This window comes from Perca flavescens, chromosome 14, assembly GCF_004354835.1.
Source record: "Perca flavescens isolate YP-PL-M2 chromosome 14, PFLA_1.0, whole genome shotgun sequence".
In the NCBI taxonomy this organism is placed as follows: Eukaryota; Metazoa; Chordata; class Actinopteri; order Perciformes; family Percidae; genus Perca; species Perca flavescens.
The window spans coordinates 9,516,443-9,536,548 of NC_041344.1; the positions used below are offsets into that span (position 1 = coordinate 9,516,443).

The 20,106-nt window shown below is 43.1% G+C and overlaps 1 protein-coding gene across 1 annotated transcript in view; it reads right to left on the reverse strand.

Moving 5' to 3' along the window:
- macf1a (microtubule actin crosslinking factor 1a) overlaps positions 1-20,106 on the reverse strand; it is a 246,337-nt gene that overhangs the window by 58,190 nt on the left and 168,041 nt on the right. Inside the window, 20 exon segments of the mRNA XM_028596953.1 lie at positions 4,780-4,962; positions 5,666-5,983; positions 7,553-7,759; positions 7,878-8,066; positions 8,626-9,224; positions 9,562-9,838; positions 9,930-10,157; positions 10,724-10,923; positions 12,405-12,534; positions 12,858-13,096; positions 13,530-13,592; positions 14,617-14,728; positions 14,947-15,103; positions 16,710-16,876; positions 16,979-17,296; positions 17,433-17,632; positions 17,970-18,093; positions 18,368-18,541; positions 18,653-18,844; positions 19,786-19,953. Coding sequence (XP_028452754.1) covers positions 4,780-4,962; positions 5,666-5,983; positions 7,553-7,759; positions 7,878-8,066; positions 8,626-9,224; positions 9,562-9,838; positions 9,930-10,157; positions 10,724-10,923; positions 12,405-12,534; positions 12,858-13,096; positions 13,530-13,592; positions 14,617-14,728; positions 14,947-15,103; positions 16,710-16,876; positions 16,979-17,296; positions 17,433-17,632; positions 17,970-18,093; positions 18,368-18,541; positions 18,653-18,844; positions 19,786-19,953 — 4,245 coding nt within the window.

Sequence of the window (20,106 nt, forward strand, 5' to 3'; positions counted from 1 at the left end):
ACAAGACTGCAATGCGACTACAAAATGCGACACACTGCACTGAGGGATTGTTAGTAGAACGTAGTGTACGCACCATAGACACTACTTCATTTGTTCCATTGTGGGGGTTTTTGAGGATAAGTTTTAGACTGGGTGAACCCAGCCCGATCTGCCGGCGATTTGATTTCGCCCTGCAGCTCAGTCTGGAAACCTGTACGTTTATCTATCCTGCTTCCGCTACAAATTTGCGGGAACCAATCACAAACTGGCTTATCCACCTGGCACGCTATTGGCGGGTTTAACACGATGACGATAGAGAAGCCAAGCAGCTTTTTGTTTACATTCAACAAGCCGGCCACTGAAGCGCAGCACTGCACGGCTGTCGCTGCTACGTCACCCGGATCGTTGATCTGATTGGTTGAAGGACTATCTAATTGCGTACAGAGTCATTTGAACTATGCCCGTTGATCACACCTCTTGCTCAGTAGAAAATACAGAGCAGACTCCCCAGACTTATGTTCCATATTAAAAGATTGAGCTTGGTCTGGTGATAGCCAGACTAGATACATTTGACACTCAGATAAAATACCTGTTTTTTGGGCTTTTCCGCCTTTAATTTGACAGGACAGCTAGGTGAGAAAGGGGAGAGAGAGAGAGGGGAAAGACATGCAGGAAATTTTCACAGGTCGGATTCGAACCTGTAAACCTCCAAGTATATGTGCCCCTGCTCTACCCACTGATCCAACCCAGCCACAAAACAATACATTTTTTAACACTATACTTTTCTAACACTTTATTTCATTAACGTTGTCTGAACACAAGCAGGCGTACCACAACTTTTCTCAAATAAAATAGTTCAACAATAAGTAAACAAGACCAAGAATCTGACCAGACATTTCATGCCACCTTTTAATTCTTGGGGCTAGAGACACATTTCAGTTGGTACCAAAAAAAAGGATTAAGGTTTTATACCCAAAAGGTTTTATTTATACAGTATATACGCATTGAAATATGAACCATTGCTAATTCAAATTGTTCTTTCACTCTCTCTCTCTGTCTTATCGACCCAGTAACTCTATGTGAGATCACTGTTGGAAAGTTGAAACAATAATCTGACAACATCTCCTCCCACTCCCATGACCCTCTATCCCACAGCTACCTTCCACACACACACACACACACACACACACACACACACACACACACACACACACACACACACACACACACACACACACAGTCCTAAGCGCCCTCGTCTTTCTAAGCATCGGCATGACATCACCCCTCTGGATTGGAAATGGGGCCTGGGGGGGAGGGGAGGGAGGATGAGGAGAGGGGTGGCCTGGTCTGTTTTGGAGCCAGACAGACATGTTTAGGTTTGAAATAAGCTGAGCTGGATCGGTTACAAAGAAAGACAGAGAGGGATAGAAGGCAGAAGGAGGTGGAAACAAAGCAGGACAGGGGGGTGGGCTTCAAAGAGTGGACGCAAGACATATTCACATCTATTTTCCATCCGTCCCTCTCTCTAGGAGAGAGGCAATAAATACTGGAACTACAATACACAGAAAATACAAATGAAATAGAGTCCAAAAAAAGGGTCAGATATGAGGACAGAAGCACACAATGTATCCCCTTCATTCCATTATTTCCTTATCTTTCTCAGTGCATCTGTAAGCCTGCCTCGTGATCCTGCTCTCCATGACGATCTGCTGTCTTTCTCTGTTTGACTCTTATTTTCTGCCCTTTCTCAACAATACCCCCCTGCTATCCTCCCTTCGTTGTCCTCCTATAAATACCCCTCTGCCCCCAAATAGAGTGACAGACCATTTCTCCATGCTCTACATACCTCGCAGACAGTAGCTATTATACATTCTGCCCCCGCGATTACTTTTGCACCCAGTCTGCCACCCGTCTGTCTGCACCTGTGAGCGCACAGTTCACAGTTTTAATGAAGGAAAATCGTAATCGGCGCGCGAATAACATGATTAACACCTACAACTCGGCTTATTTTATCTGGGCTTAGTAATGTCTTCAATGGTTTAGTTCTTTTATTTGCCTCTCTTTTTTTTTAAGATTCATGACATTTAAACAAAACACTGCAAATCACTGCACAAACAAGAAGACCTTTTGCACATTTTCGCAAAATATCACAGATAAAATAACAACGGACTACTAGAAATTACACTAGGAGATGAATTTACACACCAAAATCTGTGCTGTGACCTGCTGAAAATAAATCTCTCTTAATCCATCCAAGTTCCTCTGGCTTGCTCAGGTACATTAATTAAAAACATAAAATATTGTTCAAAACACTGTTTCCAAGATGCCAAAACATGATGGGAAAGATTGCTTTTTAAAGAGTGTCTTTGGTTTGTTATATCAGTAAAAAGAAAATATGTATCAATTGTTACTTTAAATCATGTAAACTTGACTGAAATATTTTTTAAAGCGCATTGTTAGTGCACCTGTAAACCTGCAGGACTCATGATTAACTGTACACCAGGCAAAATATATGTCACAGCTTCACACTCTTCGTCTGATCTTGCTCTCTTTTTCAAGTGCAGCCTATTTAGCTCTTCACAGCTCCCTCTTTCTCTGAATCTCTCTCTCTCCCTCCCTCTCATCCGCCTCTCCTTCTCTCTGCACCTCTTTATCTCCTCTGTCTGTTTGTTCTCTGCCACACATCTACTCGGCTTGCTCTCATTAAGAGACGGGCGACGAGGGGGGAGAGGAGGCAGAGAGAGAAAGAGAGAGAGAGAGACCCAGAAACAGACGAATGGGATGAAGAAGAAACGAGCAGACGCAGAAAGGTTTAGTATGTTGAGAGAGAGATGTGAGGATATTGAAGATGTTTTACTAAATATCCAAAGAAATCAAATGAAGACTAGAGAGAAAACAAGAGTAGGAATTAAAAGCAGCATCAAGGATGAAGAGACACGGAGAAAAAAAAAAAATGTCTCCGAAAATCGAAAAAAAAAAAAAAAAAAAATTCTTGATCCACCCACACATTTTAACAACAGTGGAGCCGATAACTCCCCAGAGAACGATATTACATCATGGCAAGAAAAATGTGCTGTTTAATGACAGTAGTCAGACTGAAAGAGAAGTCTGTACCCATAAAGCGAGCAGTGGAGTAACGCAATGAAATACAATGGATGTGTCAGCAAAGCACATTCCTGCGGTCAGCTACGATGCACTTGTAGACAGTAAAGAGGAATTTCTCTTTAAACGCAGAAACAAATTGCAGTCGTCTAGGTCTTAATATTAAAATATTGCAAGAAGGAAACAACAAACTATACTGAATTTACTTATGTGAAGCATGCTCTTTTTCTGCTTCGTTTCTCGCTCAGAATACAGTCATATGTGTACAAACATAAACATCATGTACAAACATGTTTTTATTGATGTTGAAGATGTAACATTAGGCATTTTCACTATTCTCTGTCAGGTTATAGACTAAATGACTAATTCATTTTAAAAAAGTACTGACAGATCAACCAATAACCAAATAATTGTTACTTGCAGCCTTAGTGTACATAGTTATGGTATTGAAAGTGTTGCTTCTTTGATGTAACCCGTCATTTGCTTTATTCCATTTCTTTATCTCACTTGTATCCTATTACTAATTGTTAATGTAACAATCTGACTCACATTTATAATGCAGGATGATTCAGATTTTGTCACATCTTCAAGTAGTTTTATTGGTCAAAAGCACAATTTGACAATGCCAATCATTTGCTATTAATAAAGTAAACTTGTGGTTGTCTATGATGACGAGCAATCCCTCATTATGTCATTGTTTATCTTTATCTTTTAAATAATCATTTAAAACAAAAAAAGTACTTTATGTGAACTGAAAACTGTAGCAGACTTCCACTGTGTAAACCACAAGAGAAGGGAGGGAAAAAAGATCAGAGTCTATCCCCACGATGACTAGGCAAACAAGTTCAAAACGCTAGAAAGGCGGTGCCTGAACATCATGAAGTGTGTGTGTGTGTATGAGAGAGAGAGAGAGAGAGAGAGAGAGAGAGAGAGAGGGAAAGAGAGAGAGTTTGTGGGAAATGTTAAAAGAAACACTGAAAGAGCATCATAACTATCCTATAAAGAAAAAAAGCTGCGTGATCCAGCAGCGTGTCAGGCATTTCAAAGACGTATGACTCAACTAATAACCGTCCCTGACTCCTGACACACCATGGGAGTACACACACACACACAGACACACACAGACACACACAGACACACACAGACACACACACCATGGTCACTAGAGGTATGAGCAAGAGGAAAGGATGGGTATAGACCTCCTCAGAGGCTCTAAACGTATTGAATGTCACTATTCATGACAGACACAGTGCTGTGCCCTCAACCTAAGCTCATGTTACGGTGAAGTTTTTCTGTTTATCTGTGCAAATTAGTTTCAGTGGCATGATGGGAAAGGAAGAGACTGTGAACACAAACCCGTACAAACTTTTCACCCCGAATTCAGATAGATTCTCTCATGTTTTTACCCACACAAAGAAGCAGATATTATGACTGCCTAAGCCAATGACAAATACATGCGTACTCATACACACTACTCAAATATGTACTGCAGTACGTGCCAGAGAAAAAACAAACCAAGTGGAATCATGAAGAAAGAGGAGATTAGACAAGAAACTACTGTACGGCAAATCAGAGTTCCATCAGATTCTCCGACCATCCTCAACACGTAGAGTGCCACATACATACTGCCACTTCACACGCTCATATGTATACATGTCCCATCCGTGTAGATAACCAGCACGAAGAAGTCCACCCTACCTTAAACTCCTGCAGCTGCTGTTTGATCATCTCCACCTCTGTGCCGACCATGCCCTGTGCGTTCAGCCCGTCTTCGGCCCTTCCCAGCAGGCCTTGCAGCTCGCCAACCAGCCGGTAGAACTCCCGAACCTTCTCGGCAGCGTCCTCGATCTGGTCCAACCTGGCCTGGCCGCGCTCGCTCAGCTGGAGAATAGGGATAATAAAAAAATAAAGGAATCTTAACTGGGGGGGCGACCTCTAGCTCAGTGTGCACCCCCATGTAGACCGAGCCCTTGGCAGCAGCCAAGGTTTGAATCCGACCCGTGGCCCTCTGCTGCATGTTGTCCCCCTTCTCTCTCCCCTTTCCTGTCTTCAATCTACCTATCTATCTATCTTCGGGACAATAAACTGAGTTTTTGCAGGTTTCAACAAGTCAAATTTAAGACTTTTAAGACCACACAAAAGTTGTCACAAAAGTATAATATAAAATAAATAATATAAATATATAAAAAAATTGAAAAAAAGCGACATGGAGTAATAATGATCTGCACATATACAGCAAACTATATTTGGACTACCGAAAGAAAGAACTACATGGACGCAGGAAAATGTAGGACCTGTTTAAAATAATTTAGGACCTAGAACACAATACTTTTTTTTAAGACTTAAAGGCCTAAAATTTAGATTTTGACATTTTAGACTTGTTTAGACTTTTAAAGGAAACTCTGAATACAAATCTATGTTATCCATCTTATCTTATAAGCCCCAAAAAATTATCTTAAAAAAAAAAAAAAAAAAAGAATTGTAACTGGATGAAACTAAACTAAATAAAAACATTTACATTGCATAAATAGAGTCAATAACTGCCCTAAACAATGCCACCACCATCTTCATCCTTCTCCCTCACCTTGCCGGCCTGGCGGCTCAGAGCCTCCGTCTCCCTCCTGAGAGCCAGGAGGTCCGGTGAGGAGCCTTCTCGCCGCAGCATGGTGGTGCACTCCGACGTCTGGCCCTCCAGCTCCGTCCTGAGGTTGGCCAGACGGGACAAGTAGCCCTTAAGGGCTTCGGCCTGAGAAGCCAGGGAGTCTGCATCGCGTCCGACGGGGCTGAGGGAGTCCAGTTCATCATCAAGGTCGGCAATGCGCGAGAAGACATCCCGCACATGAGACTGGACCTCGCCAACGCCCTGCAGCCGGGACTCCAGGGAGGAGCAGCACTGCTCGATCTGATGGAGGAAAAAAGATGTTTAGAGGTGGAGGAGAAGCCCAGTCAAATCTGTATTTCATCATGAAGTGTATCGAAATTCTATGAAAAAAATAAAAAATTCCAGCTGAAAGATTATCTTTTCTTCTTACTATATTTCTGGCATTGGATCATTTTTATTCAAGGTGTCAGACCCAATCAGACAAAATAACGCTAAAAAGCTAAGATGAAAAGGTAGCAAGTTGGAAGATGAAGATTTTTTCTTTAAAACAAGGTATCAAATCCGAAATCATGAATGAGCACGTTCACTTTCCAGACAATGTTTTTAGAAACATTTTTGGAGTACAGTTGCAATTAGTCAAAAAACTATAACAAAACCAGAAGCTGACTATGATTATATGAAGGACAGTGATGATATTACTGGTATAATTAAAGATCACCTAATCAAACCAAAGGAGCCTGTGTGGTAATATTTTACTGGAACAGAATAATGTGTAACTAAACCAGAAAATGATGCAACACAACGGCAAGTAAAAATAGATTTAGTCTGTGTAGGTGCAAGAAAGAGCCAATAGAAGCATTATCTAAGAGCACGCTGATCGCCATCATCTCTGCAGCAACTCTTTAATTATTTATTTTTTTTAGCAACAATGACATCACATGAATATATATTTTTTAAGAAATAGAACTTCTCAATTAATATCAGAGTAGTTAAGTGGTTTCTTATACAGTTAAGCATCCCTGTAATGGCTGTAACCATAAATGGAATATTTGGAAGCTGGATTGCAGACAATAGATGCAATACTGTGGGTGCTGAATTCTCGCAGCTCCGGTTTACATTTCAAACTATGATAAAGTGTTAAATGTCCACAATGACCATATATGACGACTGTAAGTCAAATAGCCAAACTCTTCTGACAGCTACAGTTGTTCTGCTTTTTCTCAGCTGACATTCAACACACACACACACACACACACACACACACACACACACACACACACACACACACACACACACACACACACACACACACACACACACAGGGTATAAATGGTAAAACTTATTTTCACTCCAGACGGCATCATTTGTAGAGGTTACATTAATTCATAACTGTTATGATTCCTTTCATCACTCTCATGTTCTGCTGTTTTTCCACAGCTACCTGCTGGGTGGAGGACTCACTGCACTGCTTTAATATATGGGTCAGGTTATATTTTGGACATTCACTATATTTCAATGGCTATCTGTGATCAGTTTTGGGAGGAGGAAGTCCCGTCCCGTCCCCAACCCCCCATAAAAAAAAAAAATCAGCTACAATATGAAAGAAAGTTAGGTAAAGTATTGGGTGCTGACACTACGCTACAAAGAAGTACCACCTCTTCCCCTGAATCTCATCAGTGCACGGTGTCAGATATTATAGTGAACATCTAGTAACTCAAAAAATGAACATGTGCCCTAACATAATGGTGAGAGAGGACATTTGAGCCATGTTCGATTGTCATGATATCTACAAAAAAAGAACAGAAAAAACAACCAACTACCACATTTCAACTTTTGTTCCGTTTTCCTGACTGTGACTCTGCCCCTCACCTTGTCCGTCACGTCATTGTACTCTTTCTCGGTTTCCTTGGCCTGCTCCTGAAGTCTCAGTGTCCCCTCAGTGCTGCCTCCCGGTGTCTGGGGTGCGTCCTGAACCAGCCCCTGGGCCAGGTCTCTGAGGTAGACCACCTGAGACTCCAGGGACCTTAGGCTCTCCTGCTGACTTCTCAGACGCTCCAGGCTCTTTGCACTGCACGCCTGAATGGGGGAGAAGTAAACATGAATTGCTAAAGCCTAAATTAGGGCTTTATGATTTTGCACTTTTTTAAAGAACAATAAAAGTGACATGAGGACAACGAACAATGTTTTTCAGTACCTGTGGTCCCAGAGCCTCCTGGACTTCAATCTGGTGCTTGGCAGCCTCCAGCCTCCTCTCTGCAGCCTGTCTGCCCTCTTCAAACTCCTTGAGGCGGCCAGCCAGCTCCTCCAGCTGGGAGGTGCAGCTGTGGAGCCTCTCGCTCAGTCCGTCCACCCTGCGGTTCAGCTGGGCCTTCTCATCTCGTACCTAGAAGAAAATAAGCTCACTTCATTAACTCTTCTTTATTTGCTTGAAGCTATAGTGCGTAGCTTCCGTCTCTGAGGAATTCTAAGCAACGACAACAAAACTGTCGGCGCATCCACGTGAAATAAGCCTTCCGTGACAGCGCACACCACCCCCACCCCCGCTTCAGGCAGTTGCTTGTAACCAAAGAGAACACGGAGGATTACAAAAAAACATGTTGGACTCTTCATAAGAGGTCATTATTTCCCCTCAATTTTCAGCCCACTAAAGTCACAATCTTCTGAACATAGCCATACTGAGAAATACAGAGAGAGTTTGGTGGAGCTTTGTATCAACTCATGATGCAATGGTTTGAATGTGATGGACGTTCTTTAATATAAAAAAGTTACGCTTTATTTTCTGACTTTTAAAGCACATACAAATACTAATTTGCTAAGAAAAAACACATAAATTCCCAAAGCATAATAAATAAGCTATAAAGCATATTAAGACAATCGAGCCGGTGAAGTAACACATCCTGAAATACACAGAGAGTATAAATCAAAGACGAAAAACGATGTACCTCTTCCTCCCCGATGCAGCATTGTTCTAGCAGCTGATCCGCTGCAGTATTGAAGGCCTCGAAAAGAGGTTGTCGTCTTTCGAGGTCCAGTGATAGACCTCGAGCCTTCTGCAAGGCTTCGTCCAGGGCCGAAGATTCCAGCGACGGCTGGATCTCTGCGGCTTTCTCGTCACACTCGGCTAACCACGGTACCAGCTCGGCCTTGTGCTGCTGGTAGCTTTCTGCTTTGCTCAGGGTGGTCTTCAGTCTGCTCTCTCTGTCTGAGATCCTCTGGTTCAGCCCCTCCCAGTCCTGCTTCAAGGAGGCCAGGCGAGACTGCAGGACAGAGCGTTCGTCTCCGCCGGCGGGGAGGGTGGCGAGCAGCGACGCTCCCTCAGCCTGAAGCAGCTCGTAGGAGCCTCGCTGACTGGCGATCCCACGCTGGAGATCGTCGGTCTGTGCCAGCAGGGAGCGGATGGCCTCTGGCTGACAGGGCACAGGGTCCGCGGAGGATTCTCTGGGATCCGCCTGCTTGTCGAGCCAGGAGCGCAACTCCTCAAACATCTGCTGGAACTGCTGGGTGGATGACAGGGCGGCCTGGAGCTGAGACAGACCGTCGGCTAGAGGGAAGAAAAGCACGAGTGATCACAAAACATAAACACTGAAAAACTATTTCAAACAGAGCAAAAAGTGGATTTGTCAGTAGTGTTTCTTGTAATCAAAACAATATTCCCATTACGGCTAAAGAGGGATTACGTTTAAAAATGGGAATACGGTTTGACTAGATCAAAACAACGCTAATAAATTCATCAAAATGGACCATTATCTCTGTAGAGAAAATCACACTATCTGCACACAGGTCAAGCCTAAACATACCAAAACACTTCCAGAACATCGGGACGTATTGAGACACACTAAAAGCACACTTAGTATATCAACCACGTAAACGCCACAAACCTGCGCGCTCCTCTAAACTCTTCAGCGGCCCGCTGACACTCTCCAGTCGTTTACTCAGCTCTTCCTTCAGGTAGGGTTCAGCCACGATGGCGCTCAGCTCCTTGCAGAGCAACTCAGCCTCGGCGAGCTCGGTCCGCCGTCTCTCCAGCTCTGAGCGGATCTCTCCCGTTTCCTGCAGGCGACGTTTCAGCGCTTCGGGCTGGGCGCTCAGCGACGCCTGGCCATCCAACCTCTCGCCCAGAGCAGAAACACTGGAGGAGAGCTCTCTGAGCAAGGCCTGGCCAGGAGAGGAGGAGGGTTAGAAAGGGATACCGTCATGGCGATCGTGTAATATGATGAAACCGTACAGCCAATCTGCCTAGACCTACCTGGTACCGCTGGCTGGTTCCTTGGGCCTGGTCGATGTGATCTGACCTCTGAGCCAGTCGGTTTGTTAGGTCCTCCCACTGCTGGGAGATGGAGCCCAGCTCAGATCGCACCTCCTCCAGGTCCTTGGGGTCCTGAGCAGAGTCGCCAGTCTGGGAGAGGATTCCCTCGGCGGACTGAGTCAGCTGGTCAAACTGTGGTCGTCTGGTCTCAAACTCGCGAAGCATGAACTTGAAGAAACAGAAGAGGTGATAGCAAAAATATTCAGTGATGGGATCCGGAAATCAAATATCAGGTTTCATGAAAAATAGAATCTAGAAATAAGAACTTGTGTTTAAATTAAAATGGAAAGCCTGTCGAAAATCAGGGAAAAATTGTAATATGAAATCTTGACATCTTTAATAACTATTGTGGACCAATAGAATACCGACACATTAGTTTCGCATTTGGAATTTTAATTGTACCTTGTATGTCTTAAAAATGTCTAACAAATCTTTTAAAATAAGATCTTATCTTCATTATCAGCGTGCCTTCATGATTGAAATGGATTTTAGTGTCAAAATAAGAGACATCCAATCTAATGCATGAATTAAAAGACTATACACTGTATTTACCGTTCATTAAGTGCAGACCATTATTAACACATATAGTATCAGTTGTTCTCAACATTCTGTCGTTTTCTTTGATGCATTTCTCCTCATGCTGGATTTTCTATCAAGATTACCGCATTGTGTGCACGTAGGCATGCACCTTTTGGTATTATCTCTGAGATTCTGTCTTCGGTCACATACAGTACCTGTGCTTGTTGTTTCTGTGTGTTGAGCATGTTGGGGTCGATGCTCAGCGGTCCCAGCACACTCATCATCAGCTCCTTCTCTCTCAGCCACGGGCCCAGCTGACTGGCGGCTGAAGCAAAGCTGCCCAGCCTATCGGCACACATCTCCAGCTCAGTCTGCCTCTGGGTTGCAGTCTGATTGGCCGTCTGCCAGCGGGAGTCTGGGGAAATAAGCAATCGAAGCAGGAGTGGGTGATGCAAAATGTTGATGAATGTGTGTGTGTGTGTGTGTGTGTGTGTGTGTGTGTGTGTGTGTGTGTGTATATATATATATATATATATATATATATACCGAAAATGTGTAACAATGAATATGCGTGCAGGATGTCATTGTTACACATTTTCGGTCTTGTTTCCTTGCTTTTCTTATAAGGGTGTTAACATTACATTAATGTCCTACTGTACAGTGTAAAAATGAGGCTAATCAGAAATGATATCAGTGATGGTGATGAAACCAAACTTGATTTAATGTGAAGAAAACGGACATAACAATTAGACAATTGTCTTCCTCTGTCCCTCCTCTCACTTCTCTTGTCTCTTTCTCCCTCTCTGACTCATGTTCTGGGCATCCATCCGTGTGTGTGTGTGTGTGTGTGTGTGTGTTTGCATTCAGTCCACATGGCTTTGAAAAGGCATTATTAAAATATGAAATATAAAGGCTCCCTTGTTGGATTTCACCTTAAATATTTCTGTCTCGGTTACCTCATAGGAGGCCCTGGTGAAAAATATCAAGTATGCCAGCGAACAAATAGCTCTGACAGGAACACTTCCCACTCTCTCCCTGGATGATATTGATCTCTGATCCCCGCCATCTCTAAGAAAAATTATTACAAATCCTGATGCACTGTGCAGCTTTAAAATGGTTACCACAATAACAATGCCTAATCTTGTTTCCTTCTTTTCTCAGTTTTGAAGAGCCCCTTTTTTAATGCAACTTTATTTTTTTATTTATTTTTTTAAGCAAATTGAGAGGGTTGACATGGGCAAAATAATACTATCTAGTGTTTTACATTGTTGTTATATTGTAGTCTTAAGGTAAGAAGTTATTTCCTCAATACAGTTCATTGTCATCCTTTGTTGGAAGGTTTGCCTGCAGCGATATCTGCCTCATGGCTTTCTTGCCAGAAGCCAAAAGCCTTTACCAAATATATTCATTGTGTGCCGTAAGTATGTGGACTTGGACTTGCATTTGTAAAGCGCCTTTTTAATCCTCCGACCACTCAAAGTGCTCTACACTACATGCCACATTTACCCCATTCACACACACATTCATACACTGATGCAATGCAAGGTGCCAATCTGCTAATCGGGATCTAATCTAATCATTCGAACACCGATGGCACAGCCTTCGGGAACAATTTGTTCATAATCCTGCCCAAGGACACCCGCTCTACCTCTTGAGCCACAGCCGTCCCATATATCCAGGATTTTGCACATGTAGAACGTAAAATAATGGCTCTTCCTTCACTTGTAACGTTGTGCTATAAGTACTGCAAATAGCCTTTACCCAAAATTCTACTCTAGTTTTTGCCTTTGGCCATCTGCATTAGTTGAGTCAGATTTCTATCAGTTTCTGTAAAATGTCGGTCTTATCATCTTGTCATATGTCCATTATATATTTTTTGTCATCTGCAGCACCTACCTATCTCTTGCAGCTGCTGTCTCCAGGTGTCTGCTTCAGGAGAATCAGGATTGTCAGCGATCAGCTTCCTCAGTGTGCTCTTCAGCTCCTCTACCTTCCCAGAGTGGTCCGCCAGCTCTGAAAGCAGAGCCTAAAGAAGAAAGGGAAGAAGGCCGTGGCAGGACTTCAAACATCAACTTAAACAAGAGATGCATTAAAATAAATTAGATAAAGCAAACATGAGTGTTGATGTGTGAGTTTGGATATAAAGCAGATAAGAAAATGTTCGTGTCAATTTTGGCACTACATTATCTGCTACAATATTCAAAACTGAAAATGGAAATGTTTTTTTTTGTTAGAAATCGGTTTTAGAAATGGGCTAAGATTATAATGTATACCAGGTGATTTTACTGTATGGTGTTCAGTGCTAATGTAGAAAAAGGGTGATAAAACAGGCACGGTAGATGGACCCACCTTGTTCTCCTCGGCCTGGGCGCGTACCACCTCAGGTTTGGAGGGGGAGGCGGTCTGTCCCTCTTTCAGGCTGTGCTCTCTGTCTGTCAGCCAGTTCTTCAGCTCATCGGTGCCCTGCCTGGCCTTCTGCCTCAGCTCCAGCGAGGTCTTCTGGCGACCAAGACGCTCCTTTAACTCCCCGCCCAGCGTCTCGTATCGACCGTTTACATCAGATACGGCTACCTGGAGCTCCGTCAGGTCTGCGGGCACAAGAGGAGCAGGGAGAAAATCGGGGGAGAGATTAGCGGCAGGGTAGACGCAGGAAATAGATGCAAATCCTAATAGAATAAGTCGACAGATCTAGTTATAATAAGAACTACAGTTGTTATCAGCCCACAGGTGTGTAGTTCAGGTAGATCAGGACAGCCAAGATGAAGGGAGACCCTGATGTTGCGATAAAAATGTGTCTTTTTTTTAAAGTCAACAAATTTGCCACTGACAGATGTTTTGCATGGACAGACAGCTGACAGAGACAGGACACTGGAAACAGTCAAACAGAAAGTAATCTCTCAAAGAGACAGTTATGAGAAAACTATTAACACCAACATACAGTAGCTGGAGCACAATTCAATTGGTGTTCAAATGTATCTTAATAAATAAAAAGAGGAAGAGAGAGAGAGGGCTAGAGCTCACCTTTACAGGTGTGAATGCCATTGACACTGCTGGGACCGGCTGAGCCATTGATTTGAGGAGCACCTGGGAGAAAGACACACACCTGACTGAGACAGTGGCACTACAACACACTCATGCAAGCATGGTCACACACACAAAACAGGACCAGCGATTTACCAAAAATTGTGGACACATTGAAAGTTCTGACACAAACTCTCAACAGCACCAGGAAGCCTTAAAAAATACGTCAGAGCGCACAGTAGGAGAACTGGGGACGTTGCACAAAAGCCGTGAAAACTGACAAGAGTGGTGAGAAAGACATGGAGCATACCCATAGTCTTTAACAACACAGATGCTTAATGGATGAATCAAAAGCAACATTCATACAAACATCCATGTATGTCATAGCTGCTTTCTGATCCAATCATAAAAAACAACAAACCTTTCTGCTTCCTTTAAATTTTATTTTGTAACTTAACATAAATTATATTTCTTTCTGCCTTCCACAAAAAAAAAAAAAAAAAAAAAAAAAAAAAACATTAGCTTGCTTAGATTTAACCATGCACTTATGAACTGTATATAGGAACTACTAATCATGGGACTTTTAGAGGGAAAAACACTAAGAGTGGGTCCATACTTAGAAAGTTGGAGAAAGTAACTGGAGATAGAAGGTCTTAGTTTGTGGTTATGTTGTATTTCACTGCATTTTATTGCAAAGTTTCCTTCCTTTTTGGCCCTTGTGCAATTTAAAAAAAACATGCAGATAACAAGACTGTTTTGGATTATAATTATAAGATTATAAGAACATTATAATTGCTGTGACATTATCAAACCTGCCATGACAGCTTTGCTGTACAAGACAAATTACCAGAAGTAAATGAATTATTAATGCATAATGCCTTCTTCCCTGCTCCACTGTGTTCAGGATTTATTTTTCAGTTCTGTGTTTCTCTTGGGTCAAATCATTTTATGATTTTCTTCCTCCCACCTACATCATCTGTGAATGTCACCTCAGATCACTTACAGAGATGCTCTCAGTAGGAAAATAAGTCATTTAAACAGGGGGGAGAGTTGATGTGTTCAGCGGCGTCTCCATCTTTGCTCTTACCAGTTTTGGTCTGAGGAGTGGTGATGTCGATGATGAGGGACTCCAGCTCTGAGCCCGTCTTGTTCAGCTCCTGAACTCTTGATCCCTGTGACTCCCAGTCATTTAGCAAGTCCTGAAGGAAAACAAATGCATTTTGCTGGGTCATTGAGCTTTAAGAGCATGTGATTTAGTCACTGGATTCAAACAGCATGTTCACTAAATGTTTTCCACCAGTTTAGGTAAAACCGGTGGATGCAGGGTTTTTGATTCATATTTTGTGTATTAATTATTAGACACACACACACACACACACACACACACACACACACACACACACACACACACACACACCTTGAGCTGCTGCACTCTTCTCTGCAGGCCCTCTGTGTTGAGGTTGGCCTCTTTGGACGGCAGCTGGTCCTGTGCTGTCTGAAGCCACCTGAGGACAGAGCCAGAGAGGCCGCGGAACTGCAGCAGTTGCTGCTCGCAGGTCTGGATGGCAGCAAACCTGTGAGAGGACAACAGAGGAGGGAAGGGGGAGGAATCGAGTATGGCATGAAGAACAGCAAGAGAAGGTAGGGAGCAGTGATTAAAGACGACAAGGAGGAGTTGATAAGGAGGAGGAGATAAGGAAAAGGTGGAGAAGAAAAGAGGACCAGGTCAGGACAGAGCAGAGGAAATTCAGCTTTAAATCACATTTTTATGTCTTCAATGCAAAATAAAGCATTACAACATTAATCTCGCTTAAGATGTTCCTACATCATATTCTCTAAAAATAAATAAATAAATAAATAATAAATAAATAACAATAATAATACACAAAGCACTACTGACAGGGATTATTATAATTCAAGGTTCACTCTGGCTCACATTAACATAGACTTGACCTCCCTCCCTCCCTCCCCCCCTCTCTCTCTCTCTCTCTCTCTCTCTCTCTCTCTCTCTCTCTCTCTCTCTCTACGGCTGGAAAAGTGCTGACTGCCCGTAGACAAAACAGCCCTGAGAAGTTGTCTGGCATGGAGCAGTATCATTATCATGCTGCTATTTTCTCCCCCTCGGGATTTGAGGCTTGGAGTCATCCGAGTAGGCCGTTTATAGAAAGGACAATGAGCCATGTCCACTCTGCTTATATTAGCACCCAGGCCTGCTCATCAGCTCACACTGGCCACACACATACACTAGACACACACACTGTACAGTAACCAACTGCTGTGAAACATCATGCAACACCGCAAATAATCCCCCACATGTACATCATGTACAGTATTTTCTATGAGTGCAACAAGGTTACGAAGATAACCTGCTGACAGCTGTGTTTAAGACTATAGATAAGTGATCACGTTCGTTTTCTTTTATTATCTGATCTGGACATGTCTAAATATGTCAATCCAACAGCCTATGTTGTTTGTTGTTCCATGACTGGCTGACCAAAGTCAAGTATAATCTAATATATTTGCACCAGGCAGATGGTATTTATAAATTCCCAGTCCCCCTCTGACAGGCTGAAATTACGTCAGACAGGGTAGGCATAGCAACTGGTGCTCCATGAAGGCTACAAATTTAGAAATCAAATTTTGGAAATGCCAGCAGCATAGTCACAGCAGAACCTGTCAGTGTTATTTTCTGTTTAGTTTTTTTTACAAGTAAGCCTATCATATTTAATCAAATCATCATTTCTGGCTCTAAAGGTTTTCTGGTTTGTTGTCAGTTGAACTGGAATTGACCCTAGCCATATTTCAACATCAAAAACTATACAGCCTGATGATCTATAGATCGCTAACAGCTTTGCATTTGGTGCCCCCTTGTGTCATTTATGGTAAACTGCGGAATTCATAAGAAAGGGAATAAAAAGATTGAGGCAGTTGAAATATTTTTTAAAGATAATCATTTCCATTACTCCCATTGTATATGTTATACATAATCAACCATGTTAAAGACAAGACCACTGATTTGTATCTATTTTTGTTTTTCTGATTTTCTATTAACTAGGACAAAAAAGGACAAAACATTCCTCAGCAAAGTCATGCAAATTAAGGCCGATTGTTAAGACTCCACATTTATGGCCGAACACTACAAAAAGGCACTTCTAACATGTTATCAGTTAACGTTTTTACCTTTTGTTGACATTGGCTTCCAGTTGGGTGAACTCATCAGATACCCCTTTGACATTATCCAATAAGCTTTGAGTGTTATTGAAAGCTTTTGATTGGCTGAGCTCGGTGCCGAGGTTGCAGAAGGATTTCAGCTGGCCAGCTTCCTGCTCTAGCTCGGACCTGACCTCCTGAGAAAAAGACACACAGGACAAAAGTGTTGAATAGAGCGACAGTATAACTCAATTCCTGATGCCCTGAGAGGCTCTAAGAAATAATATAACTCGACGGACCTCAATGGTCTGCCTGTAGTCATCCACGCTGCGGTCTGGCTGGCCGGCGGGGCTCAGAGCCTTCAGTCGGCTCTGGGTGAAGACCTGGAGGTCAGTCCCCAGCCGCTCGTAGCTCTCCAGCCGGGGCAGCAGTCCTTTGAGCTCAGCTTCCCTCTCGGCCTGGCTAGCCTGTGCTGCAGCGTAGCGCTGAGTCAGTTCATCTAAAGCGCCCTGGAGGCCAGAGGCCGTGGAGGCGTCAGAGCTCTTAAGGAGTTTGGAAACAGAGTCTCGTGTGGCTTCCACGCTGCCCTGTCTGGACAGCAGCTCCTGGCGAAGTTTCTGGGGAAAGAAGAGGAGAAGTTGTGGTTAAATAAATTGAGAATGCAATCACCAGCAAAATTTTGTGGCCATTAAAAGTTTTGCAGTCATTCTATTCACTAAGGAAACCTGCAGTTTCCTCTGGGTTTGCTCCTACCTGGTTCTGTGTCAGGGCGTCTTGTACAGCCTGTGCGGAGGGCTCTACAGGACCAGGATTTAGAACCAGGTTGTCCAGCCAGCTCAGCAGACCCTTTAAGCCCTCCTGGACGCTGACCGACTGGGCCACAGCTGTCTGCAGCTGCTCGGCCCTTTCTGACACAGACGCAGAGAGGGAGCCGAACCTCTTCTCTAAACCATCTAAAAAGCAAAATAATGGTTAAACTCTTTGTGAAACATGAACAAACACAAACAATGAACGCCACAGAACTTTCTTTTATTATCCAGTTTGACAGTCAGTTATAACGGAAAAAGAACATAAATAAACTACTTTAACATAGATTTTCTTTAGGGCTTTATTACGTGGTATTGGTGCATTACCGATACCAGCGTTGTATCTCTAATGCACATTATGAATGTCCATTTGTGAGTGCTAGTTTTGACACTGAAAAATTCACAGACTGAGACAACAAACCCAGTCAGAGTCAGTGGTTTGTGGATAAGACTAAGGAGGGGCAGATTAAGTGAGATAAGTTACCTGCTGCACAGAGGATGTCAACAGCTTTTAGGGAAGGAGACTCATCTGTGCTGACCAGATCTCTTCCTGCTCTCTTCACCTTCTGCAGCTGCACCGAACGCTCAGCCAGCTCGTCCTGCAGCAGCTTAGGACAGATGACAGACTTGGAGTCAAAATTGAGAAGGAATTTTAAAAAACCAAGACAATGTTTCCACATACTTTGCATTTTATTGTTCCACTCCTTTTTTCCAGACATTAATCGTTTTGAATCAATTTAAATTTTTGGTCAGAACTCAACATGATGTAGTGACTGGGAAAGGTGTCATGAATTACATTTTTCCAGTCTCCGAAAATCTTTTTCTGCCTTCTGCCTCATCTTGTTGTTTTGTTTATCTCAATGTGTGCAATCTGTGCTTCACCTGTACTTGTCGTAGTGTGTTCTCCAGGTTCTGGGGGTCTGTCTCCCCACTGGGCTTGGCTATGCTTTGGTTCTGTTCCTGAGTGCTGAGCCAAGAGTGGAGAGAGACAACCTCATCCTGGTACTGCTGGTACCTCTCCAACAGGCCGGACAAACGGCCGCCCAACTCTGTTGACTGCACAGAAAGAACATCAAATGTTTGTATAATTTCAAGACAAAATGCAAGAACTAATTAATCAAGCACAATTGATAACCCTTTCTCAGAATGTCTTCTAGTATCCCTCACCTTGGTGTGTAGGGTTGTGTATCTGTGGTTAGCATCCTGCAGTTTGTCAGTTACCAGCTGCTTGGTGTTGTCCAGAGCTGGGTCTGGACCACCAACTTGCTCCAGAGCTCCTTGTACAGAGTCCAGAACCTTTTGACCGGAGATGGAAACAAACCGCAGGTCCGCCTTGTGGCAAATTACATCTTCAGCAAGCTGGAAATACAGAGACATTTACAGGTCAGTTGGGAACACATTCATACACATACATTTATTTAAAAACCTGAGTGTTAATGGAAAGCATGATCATGACCAGAAGGTCCTTAGTTCAAATGTCCAGAATAGCTGGGACAGGATATAAAACACTGCAAATGTGATATCAAGGGACTTTTAACAAGAACATTTGGCCAAAAATTGCTTCAGTAGAGTTTCTCAGTGGCTCCCAGATGAGAATGTGCGAGTGTGAATCAGGGCATGTCAGGGCGTATGGATGGATGGAAACTGAGCATGGAAACTCAGTCTTCCATGGGTAATTAAAGGTGAAAAAAAGCATAGTTGGTCAGTGTGTGTTTTTACTCAGCTACGCTGGGCTCAGATGCAGTCAGCAAAGGGCCGCATGTCGGATTCGAACCCTCGCCGCTGCAAAGGCCTCAGCCTACATGAGGCGCACGCTCTTACTGGGTGAGCTAGAGGGCGCCCTGTTTTTTTAAACTAAAAAATGTAAGTTGTTGCCTGTAGCATTCTTTTTTATCAATATTAGGAGGAGTGCAGAGTTCACACTGTCCCAGGAGTGGGCTCCTACTTTCTTTGCAACACCATATTATACGACTGTGCTGCTATTCATGTTTTTTCCTGGGTGGAAACATCAACAACGTGTCTCTCTCTATCTGCTGGTCTAAAGTGCTGCTGCTCTTTCTTCCCTGCGAGTGTCATAGGTTGTGTAAATTTGGTCTGACATGACTGAACAGCTCCCTCTTGTGGAAAATCTGGAGCCTGTCCAATGGTAATGATAAACTCACACGCTCATGTTGGTGAGTTTGTGATCGTCCGAGTTTGTGAGTAAGCTAGGAGCTGCATATGTACATATTAGAAAAGGGTGAAATAATAACATAAAACAGTGAATAGAGAAATTTCCATTACGTTATTAACGTGCGTACCTTTCTGTGCTCTTCCAGCCTGCCCTTCAGTCCTTGTGCATCGGTTTCTCCTTCCCCTAAGGAACAGAGCTCCTGTTCATTTTGTTCCAGCCAGGTACCAAGACTTCCATGTTCTTGGAGGAACTTCGTCAGCTCATCCTTCAGAGCCTCAGACTTCCTCAGACGGTCCTAGAAGGAATAGTTACAACAGTCAACAGTCAGTTAAGTAATTTATAAGAAAATAACAAGAAAAAAAAAGTGAGAATATAATGGACTCATTTATCCCCATCACTTAAATTTAAAAAGGTGCATTGCCACATTTCGTTGACCATGTTGAATTTT